Source organism: Salmo salar, chromosome 09, assembly GCF_965601325.2.
Source record: "Salmo salar chromosome 09, fSalSal1, whole genome shotgun sequence".
Classification (NCBI taxonomy): domain Eukaryota; kingdom Metazoa; phylum Chordata; class Actinopteri; order Salmoniformes; family Salmonidae; genus Salmo; species Salmo salar.
In genome coordinates this window covers 10,273,773-10,284,769 of record NC_138299.1, presented here as the reverse complement: position 1 = coordinate 10,284,769, position 10,997 = coordinate 10,273,773, and the positions used below count along the sequence as shown (strand labels likewise).

The window sequence follows — 10,997 nt, the reverse complement described above, 5'->3', positions numbered from 1 at the left end:
TGAGAGGGGGTCAAATACTTACTCCCCTTATTAAAACGCAAATCAATTTATAACATTTTGACATGCGTTTTTCTGGATTTTTTTGTTGTTATTCTGTTTCTCACTGTTCAAATAAACCTACCATTAAAATTATAGGCTGATCATTTCTTTGTCAGTGGGCAAACGTACAAAATCAGCAGGGGATCAAATACTTTTTTCCCTCACTGTACACTTAGGTTGGAGTCATTAAAACTCGTTTTTCAACCACTCCAGAAATTTCTTGTTAACAAACTATAGTTTTGGCAAGGACATTTACTTTGTGCATGACACAAGTAATTTTCCAACAATTCTTTACAGACAGATTATTTCACTTATAATGCACTGATTTAGAAGCTTCTGATAGGCTAATTGACAAAATTTGAGTCAATTGGAGGTGTACCTGTGGATGTATTTCAAGGCCTACCTTCCAACTCAGTGCCTCTGCTTGACATCATGGGAAAATAAAAAGAAATCAGCAAAGACCTCAGAAAATAAATTGTAGACCTTCACAAGTCTGGTCCAACATCTGAAGGTACCATGTTCATCTGTACAAACAATAGTACGCAAGTATAAACACCATGGGACCACGCAGCCGTCATACCGCTCAGGAAGGAGATGCGTTCTGATGAACGTACTTTGGTGCGAAAAGTGCAAATCAATCCCAGAACAACAGCAAAGGACCTTGTGAAGATGCTGGAGGAAACAGGTACAAAAGTATCTATATCCACAGTAAAACGAGTCCTATATCGACATAACCTGAAAGGCCGCTCAGCAAGGAAGAAGCCACTGCTCCATAAAAAAGCCAGACTACGGTTTGCAACTGCACATGGGGACAAAGATCGTACTTTTTGGAGAAATGTCCTCTGGTCTGATGAAACAAAAATAGAACTGTTTGGCCATAATGTTATGTTTGGAGGAAAAAGGGGGAGGCTTGCAAGCCGAAGAACACCATCCCAAACGTGAAGCACGGGGGTGGCAGCATCATGTTGTGGGGGTGCTTTGCTGCAGGAGGGACTGGTGCACACAAAATAGATGGCCTCATGAAGAAAGGAAAATGATGTGGATATATTGAAGCAACTTCTCAAGACATCAGTCAGGAAGTTAAAGCTTGGTTGCAAATGGATCTTCCAAATAGACAATGACCCCAAGCCTCCTTCAAAGTTGTGGCAAAATTGCTTAATTAAGGACAACAAAGTCATGGTATTGGAGTGGCCATCACAAAGCCCTGACCTCAAGCCTGTAGAACATTTGTGGGCAGAACTGAAAAAGCGTGTGCAAGCAAGGAGGCCTACAAACCTGACTCAGTTACACCAGCTCTGTCAGGAGGAATGAGCCAAAATTCACCCAACTTATTGTGGGAAGCTTGTGGAAGGCTACCCGAAACGTTTGACCCAAGTTAAACATTTTAAAGGCAGTGCTACCAAATACTAATTGAGTGTATGTAAACGTCTGACCCACTGAATGTGATGAAAGAAATTAAAGCTGAAATAAATCATTCTCTCTGCTATTATTCTGACATTTCACCTTCTTAAAATAAAGTGGTGATCCTAACTGACCTAAGACAGGGAATTTTTATTAGGATTAAATGTCAGGAATTGTGAAAAACTGAGTTTAAATGCATTTGGCTAAGGTGTATGTAAACTTCCGACTTCAACTGTAGCTATATATAGCAATAGGAAGTGGACATCAAAAGACTGTTTGTCTCAGTAGGCTGCTTTGCAGGTGTTGCTGATATACTGTACAGACAGTGCCTTTCAAAAGTATTCATGCCCCTTGGATGATTTCTTCACATTTTATTGTGCTACAAAGTGTCAATCTACACAAAATGATCTAATGTCAAAGTGGAAGAAAGATGATTCTTATTATTTTTTGATTAAGCTAGAGAGATCTGTTTTTTTTGCATGGGCTGCGTCTCATTCTACCGCATCCGCCAATGGCGACCTTACTCATTGACTGTTTTTCCATGTATGAACCTGTTATTCAATGTGTTTCTATGGGAAAATCGCAGTCAGGCCAAATTCAATGTTTCATAAAAATAAATGTTTAATACTTAATGGGGTCCTAAAATTCTAAATGAAATAACTAAATGATCCTTGGTATGACCATCTTAAAACAATTGAATATGTTAGCTTAGTGGAATAGAATAGATTTTAGAGCAGATTTAAGTCAAAACTGTAACTTGGCCATTCAGGAACATTCAATGTCTTCTTGGTAAGCAACACAAGTTTAGATTTGACCCTGTGTTGTAGGTTATTGCCCTACTGAAAGGGGAATTTCTCTCCCAGTGTCTGGTTTAAAGCAGACTGAACCAGGTTTTCCTCTAGGATTTTGCCTGTGCTTAGCTTCATCGCATTTATTTATCCTGAAAAACTCCCCCAGTTATTGCTGATGTCAAGCCTACCCATACCATGATGCAGCCACCACCATGCTTCTCAGTGATGTGTTGTGTTGGCTTCGCCCCAAATATAAGGCTTTGCATTTAGGCCAAAAAGTTCATTTCTTTTCCATGTTTTTTTCTTCAGTATTACTTTAGTGCCTTGTTGCATGTTTTGTAATATTTTTATTCTGTATATTTGTATTCTTCTTTTCCCTCTATCATTTAAGTCATTATTATGGAGTCACTTCTATGTTGTTGACCCATCCTGTAACGGCTGTCGTGAGAGAGAGTAGACCAAGGTGCAGCGGAGTTAGTGTTCATCTTGACATTTAATTCAAACAAAGAGAACACTATACAAAAAAACAGGAAAACCGACAGCCAAACAGTACTGACAGGAAACACACTGAACAGAAACAATTACCCACAAAACCCAAAGGAAAAACATGCTCCTTATGTGTGACTCCCAATCAGCAACAACGAGCTTCAGCTGTGCCTGATTGGGAGCCACACACGGCCCAAAACAAAGAAATACAAAAACATAGAAAAAGGAACATAGAACGCCCACCCAATGTAACACCCTGGCCTAACCAAAATAAAGAACAAAAACCACTCTCTATGGCCAGGGCGTTACACATCCTCAGTTTCCTCCCATCACAGCCATTTTAAAATCACCCCTGAGCAGTTTTATTCCTGTCCTGCAGCTTAGTTCAGAAGGACGACTATATCTTTAATGTGTCTGGGTGGTTTAATACATAATCCACAGCATAATTATTAACTATTAACAGTGAATGTCTGATTTGTTATTGTTACCCATCTACCAATCACTACCCTTCTTTGTGAGGCTTTTGAAAAGCTCCCTGGTCTTTTTTAGTTGTGTCTGTGCTTGAAATTCAATACTTGTCTGAGGGACCTTACAGATGTTGAATATAAGTGGGACAGAGGAAGGGTTAGTCATTCAAAAATCCTGTCAACCGCTTCTTTTTCACACAGAGTGAGTCAATGTAACTTATGTGATTTGTTAAGCCATTTTATTTATCCTGAACTAATTTAGGCTTGCCTGAACAAAGGGGCTAAACACTTATGTAATGACTACATTTTGAGTAGATTGTTGAAAAACGTAATAACAATGTAATCCCATTTTGTAACACAATAAAATATGAAGAAATCCAAGGGGTATCTGTAATTGACAAATACAATTAAATTAAAATGAAGATAACACAGTGGAGATGAAAAAGAGATTAAAGATTGTCGTGGGTGGGGGTTGTACAGGGGATGTGGGTAGACAGACCTCGGTGTATAAAGGGGCTTGTCTGAATCATAAGTCACTTTACCAAACCACACCACAACTTTACTCTTCACATCTCTACCACCACAAATCATGAAGACATCTCTGGTCCTCCTTACCCTCAGTCTACTGGCTTGTTCAGGTGAGCTTTCATTTGTTAACTCAAGTAGTAACTGCTGTAAATGTAGCAGATACATTTGATTGGGTCAGGGTGTATGAGAATCTGCAAAGGGGGACCTAAATCCACTCCAAGTTCACCTTTCGTTTCAGTACAATATAATGGAATGTTGTACCATTTTTACTTCACAGTTTGGGAAGTCTGTGGACAATGCCAAGAGGTTAACCTTGATGACCAGGAAGACCCGAAAGTAGTGGAAGCACAGCCAGAAAAGCACATGGTAACAGTATACTATATGGTCAAAATTGTATGAACTAGCAGTAGACATTTCTGCAACTTTCTATTTGAATACTCAACTAACCTGCTACTGTGTAACAGCACTTAACCAAAGACATGAATGCAACCAAAATATTGATGAAACTCTTGTCCAACCTGACTTTCACTCTTACATTACGTATTCAAATGTACTTAAACCATAATACTGAATACATCACACCATGTACATTCTTGTCTGTTTATGCTTTCCAAAGGTGCAACAGTTAAAGGGAACATGCTGGGCGTGTATGTGGGCACTGAAGAAAGTGAAGGAACACATCTCCTCTTCCTCTAGTGTGGTAACTACCCAATTGCATTACAATTCATGAGAGTGTCCCTTCAAGAAATGTCACTATTTACTATTTACTGAAATATTTCTCAGAAAATGTCAACTGGTGTTGATGATTTCTCTTCAATAGGTGGAGATAAAGCAGAAGCTATTGTCTGTTTGCGATAAAATGGGCCTCCTTAAATCTCTGTGTAAAGGCATGGTGAAAAAGCACTTGTGGGTGTTGGTTGAGGAGCTTAGCACCAGCGATGACGTGAGGACCATCTGCATTAACATTAAGGCCTGCAAGTGAGTAGAAGAAACTGCTCTGGATACTCTTTAGTGACTGTTCAGACGACTAAATAGTATAGAGATTATCACCTGAGCTTGTTAATTGAAACACTATTGAATAGAATGTATTCATTAATACATAATATGGAGTTATGTCTTTTGATCTTCCACTCATGTCATCTTTTTGTGTATCTTTTAGACCAAAATACATTTTGGATCTGAGCTACTGATCAAGCAGCCAGTATCCAGATTCCAAAGTGAGAAGATGGATGTTCAGGTGTCAAGACAACGCTATGCTGCCAGCCTCTTGCCTTTTCTCAAATTAGTCACGACACAAGAATGATATGTTATTGGAATGATTATATGTTCTGAAATAATGTTTTTGGAACATTATTATAATAGTGTATAGTCATTCTTAAATTGCAGTACATTTTTTATCATGTCATTTTTGTTCACTTTTTGCTATTTTAGTATAAAATAGTCTATTATTCTCCGAATGTTTTATGTTTGTGTGAATTTTTTGGCCAGCAAAAAATAAACTTAATTTAATATAGAGTACAACTGCAACCCTTCTTTGACACCAACTTCTTTATACACTTATCCAAAAGAAAAACTTTAGCATCTGAACCCATTTTTACTCATCCGAAGTTGAAAATGCAATGATAACGCGATGATAAAGCATTTAATTACAATGTAATTAATGTAATCATGTTGACATTTCTATTTAGAATCTCAACTTTCTGTAAATAATCTTGATTGCTTAGTAGGAAATGACATCCAGCAAGGGCTGTCATCTGAAAAATGTATAGAAATATGAATTATTAAGATTATGTGATTAAAAGCTATTTTCACACCTTTCAACTTTTTCACAAAGATTTGAGGAAGCAATTGAGGGAATTGACCGCCAGCTTCTGTTTGATCCCTTCATGTAGAGTAGAAACACATGACATACAGTGCATTCGGAAAGTATTCAGACCCCTTCACTTTTTCCACATTTTGTTACGTTACATCCTTATTCTAAAATGGATTCAATAGTTTTTTTCCCTCATGAATCTACACACAATACCCGATATTGAAAAAGCAAAAACAGTTTATTTACATTTTTTGCAAATGCATTGAAAATAAAAAATGGAAATATTACATTTCCATAAGTATTCAGACCCTTTACTCAGTACCTTGTTGAAGCACCTTTGGCAGCAATTACAGCCTAGAGTCTTCTGGGATATGATGCTACAAGCTTGGCACACCTGTCTTTGAGGAGTTTCTCCCTTTCTTCTCTGCAGATCCTCTCAAGCTCTGTCAGGTTGGATGGGGAGAGTCGCTGCACAGCAATTTTCGGTCCCTCCAGAGACTTGTCCCGAAGCCGCGTTGTCTTGTCTGTGTGCTTAGGGTCGTTGTCCTGTTGGAAGGTGAACCTTTGCCCCAGTCTGAGGTCCTGAGCGATGTGGAGCAGGTTTTCATCAACGATCTCTCTGTACTTTGCTCAGTTCATCTTTCCCTCAGCCTGACTAGTCTTCCAGTCCCTGCCGCTGAAAGACATCCCCACAGCATGATGCTGCCACCACAATGATTCACCGTAGGGATGGTGCTAGGTTTCCTCCAGACGTGACGCTTATGGCATTCAGGCCAAGGAGTTCAATCTTGGTTTCATCAGACCAGAAAATCTTGTTTCTCATGGTCTGAGAGTCCTTTAGGTGCCTTTTGGCAAACTCCAAGTGGCCTGTCATGTGCCTTTTACTGAGGAGTGGCTTCCGTCTGGCCACTCTACCGTAGAGGCCTGATTGGTGGAGTGATGTAGAGATGGTTGTCCTTCTGGAAGGTTCTCCCATCTCCACAGAGGAACTCTGGAGCTCTGTCAGAGTGACCATCGGGTTCTTGGTTACCTCCCTGACCTTCCCTCCCTTCTTCCCCAATTGCTCAGTTTGGCCGGGCGGCCAGCTCAAGGAAGAGTCTTGGTGGTTCCAAACTTCAATGCTGTAGAAAAAATGTTGTACCCTTCCCCATATCTGTGCCTCGACACAATCCTATTTCGGCGCTCTACGGACAATTCCTTCGACATCATTGCTTGGTTTTTGCTCTGACATGCACTATCAACTGTGGGACCTTATATAGACAGGTGTGTGCCTTTCCAAATCATGTCCAATCAATTGAATTTACCACAGGTGGACTCCAATCAAGTTGTAGAAACATCTCAAGGATGATCAATGGAAACAGGATGCACCTGAGCTCAATTTCGAGTCTCATAGCAAAGGGTCTGAATACTTACGTAAATAAGGTATTTCTGTTTTTTATTTGCAAAAATGTCTAAAACCCTGTTTTCGCTTTGGCATTATGGGGCATTGTGTGTAGATTGATTATGAACATTTAAATCATTTCAGAATAAGGCTGTAACGTAACAAAATGTGGAAAATGTGAAGGGGTCTGAATACTTTCAGAATGCACAGTATTATAAGCCAAATAAGACATTATGAAGGCTCACACATTGTTATAACAAGCGTTAAAGGGAAACTGCACTTCCAGATTTAGCCTTGTTTTTCATCAATGCTCATTAAGAAATGCTAGCCGCCATCGCTGAAGACAAATGAGAGTAATTTTGGGTGTGTGGTTTGATGTAGGTGTTTCTTGGGTGTATCTTTGCCATTCAATCACAAACAAGGCCAGTAGCGAGTACAGTGAGGTAAGCTAAGCTAGCTTTGCTATGGAGAGAACAACGTTTTAAAGTTAAAGTTAAACGTTTTAAAATTAAAGTTAAAGTTAAAGTTCTCCCCTCCTGGGGAGAACTTTAAAGTTCTCCCCAGGTTAAAGTTAAAGTTAAAGTTCTCCCCTCCTGGCTGACTGGCCTTCTCAAAATGGTGAGCTAAATCAAATCAAATTTTATTGGTCACATACACGTGATTAGCAGATGTTATTGCGGGTGTAGCGAAATTCAGTGCAGTAATATCTAACAAGTAATATCTAACAAATTACACAACATATACCCAATACACACAAATCTAAGTAGGAATGAATTAAGACCAGATACATATGGACGAGCGACGTCAGAGAGGAGCGGACTAAGATACAGTAGAATAGTATAGAAAAACACGTTCATCATAATAATGATCGGACCAAGGCGCAGCGTGAGTAGCGTTCCACATAATTTATTACAAAGTGAAACTTTAGAAAAATACAAAACAAATAAAGAATAAACGAACCGTGACTAACAATGCAACTACACATAAACAATATCCCATAACCCCCAAGTGAAAAACAAGCTACTTAAGTATGATCCCCAATTAGAGACAACGATTACCAGCTGCCTCTAATTGGGAATCATACAAATCACCAACATAGAAAATAAAACCTAGAACCCCACATAGAAATAAATAAACTAGATCAACCCCCCAGTCACGCCCTGACCTACTCTATCATAGAAAATAAGCGCTTTCTATGGTCAGGACGTGACAACATGTGAGATGAGTAATGCAAGATATGTAAACATTATTAAGTGACTAAGATTCCGTAGAATTGTAATGAATACAGTATATAAATATGAGATGAGTAATGCCAGATATGTAAACATTATTAAAGTGACTAGTGTTCCATTCCTTAAAGTGGCCAGTGATTCCTAGTCTATGCCTATAGACAGCAGCCTCTAATGGCTGTTTAACAGCAGCTAGTGATGTCTGTTTAACAGTCTGATGGCCTTGAGATAGAAGCTGTTTTTCAGTCTCTTGGTCCCAGCTTTGATGCACCTGTACTGACCTCGCCTTCTGGATGATAGCGGGGTGAACAGGCAGTGGCTCAGGTGGTTGATGTCCTTGATGATATTTTGGGCTTCCTGTGACATCGGGTGCTGTAGGTGTCCTGGAGGGTGGGTAGCCTCTGGAGGGCCTTGCGGTTGCGGGCGGTGCAGTTGCCGTACCAGACGGTGATACAGCCCGACAGGATGCTATCAATTGTGCATCTGTAAAAGTTTGAGAGGGTTTTAGGTGACAAGCCAAATTTCTTTAGCCTCCTGAGGTTGAAGAGGCTCTGTTGCACCTTCTTCACCACACTGTCTTTGTGGGTGGTCCATTTCAGTTTGTCAGTGATGTGTATGACAAGGAACTTGAAGCTTTCCACTGCGGTCCCATCGATGTAGATAGGGGGGTGCACCCTCTGCTGTTTCCTGAAGTCCATGATCATCTCCTTTGTTTTGTTGACGTTGAGTGTTTTCCAGGCACCACACTCCCAGAGCCCTCACCTCCTCCCTGTAGGCTGTCTCGTCATTGTTGGTAATCAAGCCAACTACTGTTGTGTTGTCTGCAAACTTGATGATTGCGTTGGAGGCATACTTGGCCACGCTGTCATGGGTGAACAGGGAGTACAGTAGGGGCTGAGCACGCACCCTTGTGGGGCCCCAGTGTTGAGGAGATGTTGGAGTGAAGGTGATGTTTCCTACCTTCACCACCTGGGGGCGGCCCGTCAGGAAGTCCAGGACCCATTTGCACAGGGCAGGGTTCAGACCCAGGGCCTCGAGCTTAATGATGAGCTTGGTGTTGAATGCTGAGCTATAGCCAATAAACAGCATTCTTACATAGGTTTTCCACTTGTCCAGATGGGATAGCGTGCAGAGTCATGGCGATTTCATCGTCTGTGGATCTTTTGCGGCAGTAAGCAAATTGAACTGGGTCTAGGGTGGCAGGTAAGGTAGAGGTGATATGATCCTTGACTAGTCTCTCAAAGCACTTCATGATGACAGAGGTGAGTGTTACGGGGCGATATTCATTAAGTTCAGTTACTTTTGCCTTCTTGGATACAGGAACAATGGTGGCCATCTTGAAGCATGTTGGGACAGCAGACTGGGATAGGGAGAAATTGAATATGCCCGTAAGCACACCAGCCAGTTGGTCTGCGCATGCTCTGAGGACGTGGCTAGGGATGCCATCTGGACCGGCAACCTTGCGAGGGTTAAATGTTTTACACACTTCGGAGAAGGAGAGCCCACAGTCCTTGTTAGCGGGCTGCGTCGATGGCACTGTGTTATCCTCAAAGCGTGCCAAGAATGTGTTTAGCCTGTCTGGAAGCAAGAAGTCGGTCTCGACGTGGCTGGTTTTCCTATTGTAGTCCGTGATGGTCTGTAGCCCCTGCCACATATGTCACGTGGCTGAGCCGTTGAATTGCGACTCCACTTTATCTCTATACTGACGTTTAGGTTATTTGATTGCCTTGTGGACTGAATAACTACACTGTTTATATTCTGCCATATTACCAGTCGCCTTGCCATTGTTAAATGTGGTGGTTCGTGCTTTCAGTTTTACGGGACCATACCATTCTGTAGACTACTGACCAATGCAAAGTTTCCTCCGGGAGGAAGCTTTGCATCGGTCAGTAGCCTACAGATTAATATGAGAAGAGTGCAATTGCTGATTTTGTGTAAATATTCTGAACAAAGTGTTGAAAACCATCGTATTACAATAAAAAAATACCATGTTTCTTTGGTCACTACCAAGGCAGGAAAATACCATGGTACTGGTGCAAATACCATGGTATTTTCTTGCCGTGGTAGTGACCAAAAAAACATGGTGTTTTTTTCATTGTACTACCATGGTACATTTTTGTTAGGGGAACTCCTACATGTCAGGGAATATCCCTGCTACGGGATTACATTTTTTTTAATCCGTTTTAAAATGCTCATTTCTAGTGACTTTTACGCTGGATCCCTTCTTGAAATGCAGGTTTTAACTGTGTACTAATTAAACAACAAATAATATGATCTACATGATCAGTCTCTGTGTGTAAAATAAAAGTGGTTAATGTGAACCTAACTCATAGCTAAACATTTTAAGGAAAACAATCCAATGTTATTTGTTGCCTAGACTTTACTGCAAATGACACTGAAGTCCACAGAATAAACAATGCATTAATATTGCAGTTAGCCATGACAGCATTTATAATAAAACGCTTGTGACCACACACATCTAAATCAAATCAAATCAAATTGTATTTGTCACATGCTCCGAATACAACAATACCGTGAAATGTTTGTTTATAAGCCCTTAACCAACAATGCAGTTTAAGAAATAGAGTTAAGAAAATATTTACTAAATAAACTAAAGAAAAAAAGAAATAAAAATGTTATTATATAACAATAACAAGGCCGTATACAGGGGGTACCGGTACCGAGTCAATGAGCTGAGTCAGGTTATTCGAGGTATTTTGTAAAGTAAGTGGCAGCAGTGTAAACACAAAGGGGGAGGGGGCGTTAATGTATATAAACCGGGTGCCCATTTGATTCATTGTTCAGAATGGCTTGGGGGTAGAAGCTGGAAACTTTTTTTCCTAGACTTGGTGCTCCAGCACC

General features: G+C 40.4%; 1 protein-coding gene across 1 annotated transcript; it reads left to right on the top strand.

Moving 5' to 3' along the window:
- The first annotated feature begins 3,682 nt into the window (after positions 1 to 3,682).
- LOC106610706 (antimicrobial peptide NK-lysin) lies at positions 3,683 to 5,233 on the top strand. Its single transcript, XM_014210204.3, has 5 exons — positions 3,683 to 3,822; positions 3,990 to 4,078; positions 4,329 to 4,412; positions 4,533 to 4,690; positions 4,872 to 5,233. The coding sequence occupies exons 1-5, from the start codon at positions 3,774 to 3,776 to the stop codon at positions 4,900 to 4,902; spliced, it is 411 nt and encodes a 136-aa protein (XP_014065679.1). The 5' UTR covers positions 3,683 to 3,773; the 3' UTR covers positions 4,903 to 5,233.
- Positions 5,234 to 10,997: the final 5,764 nt, after the last annotated feature.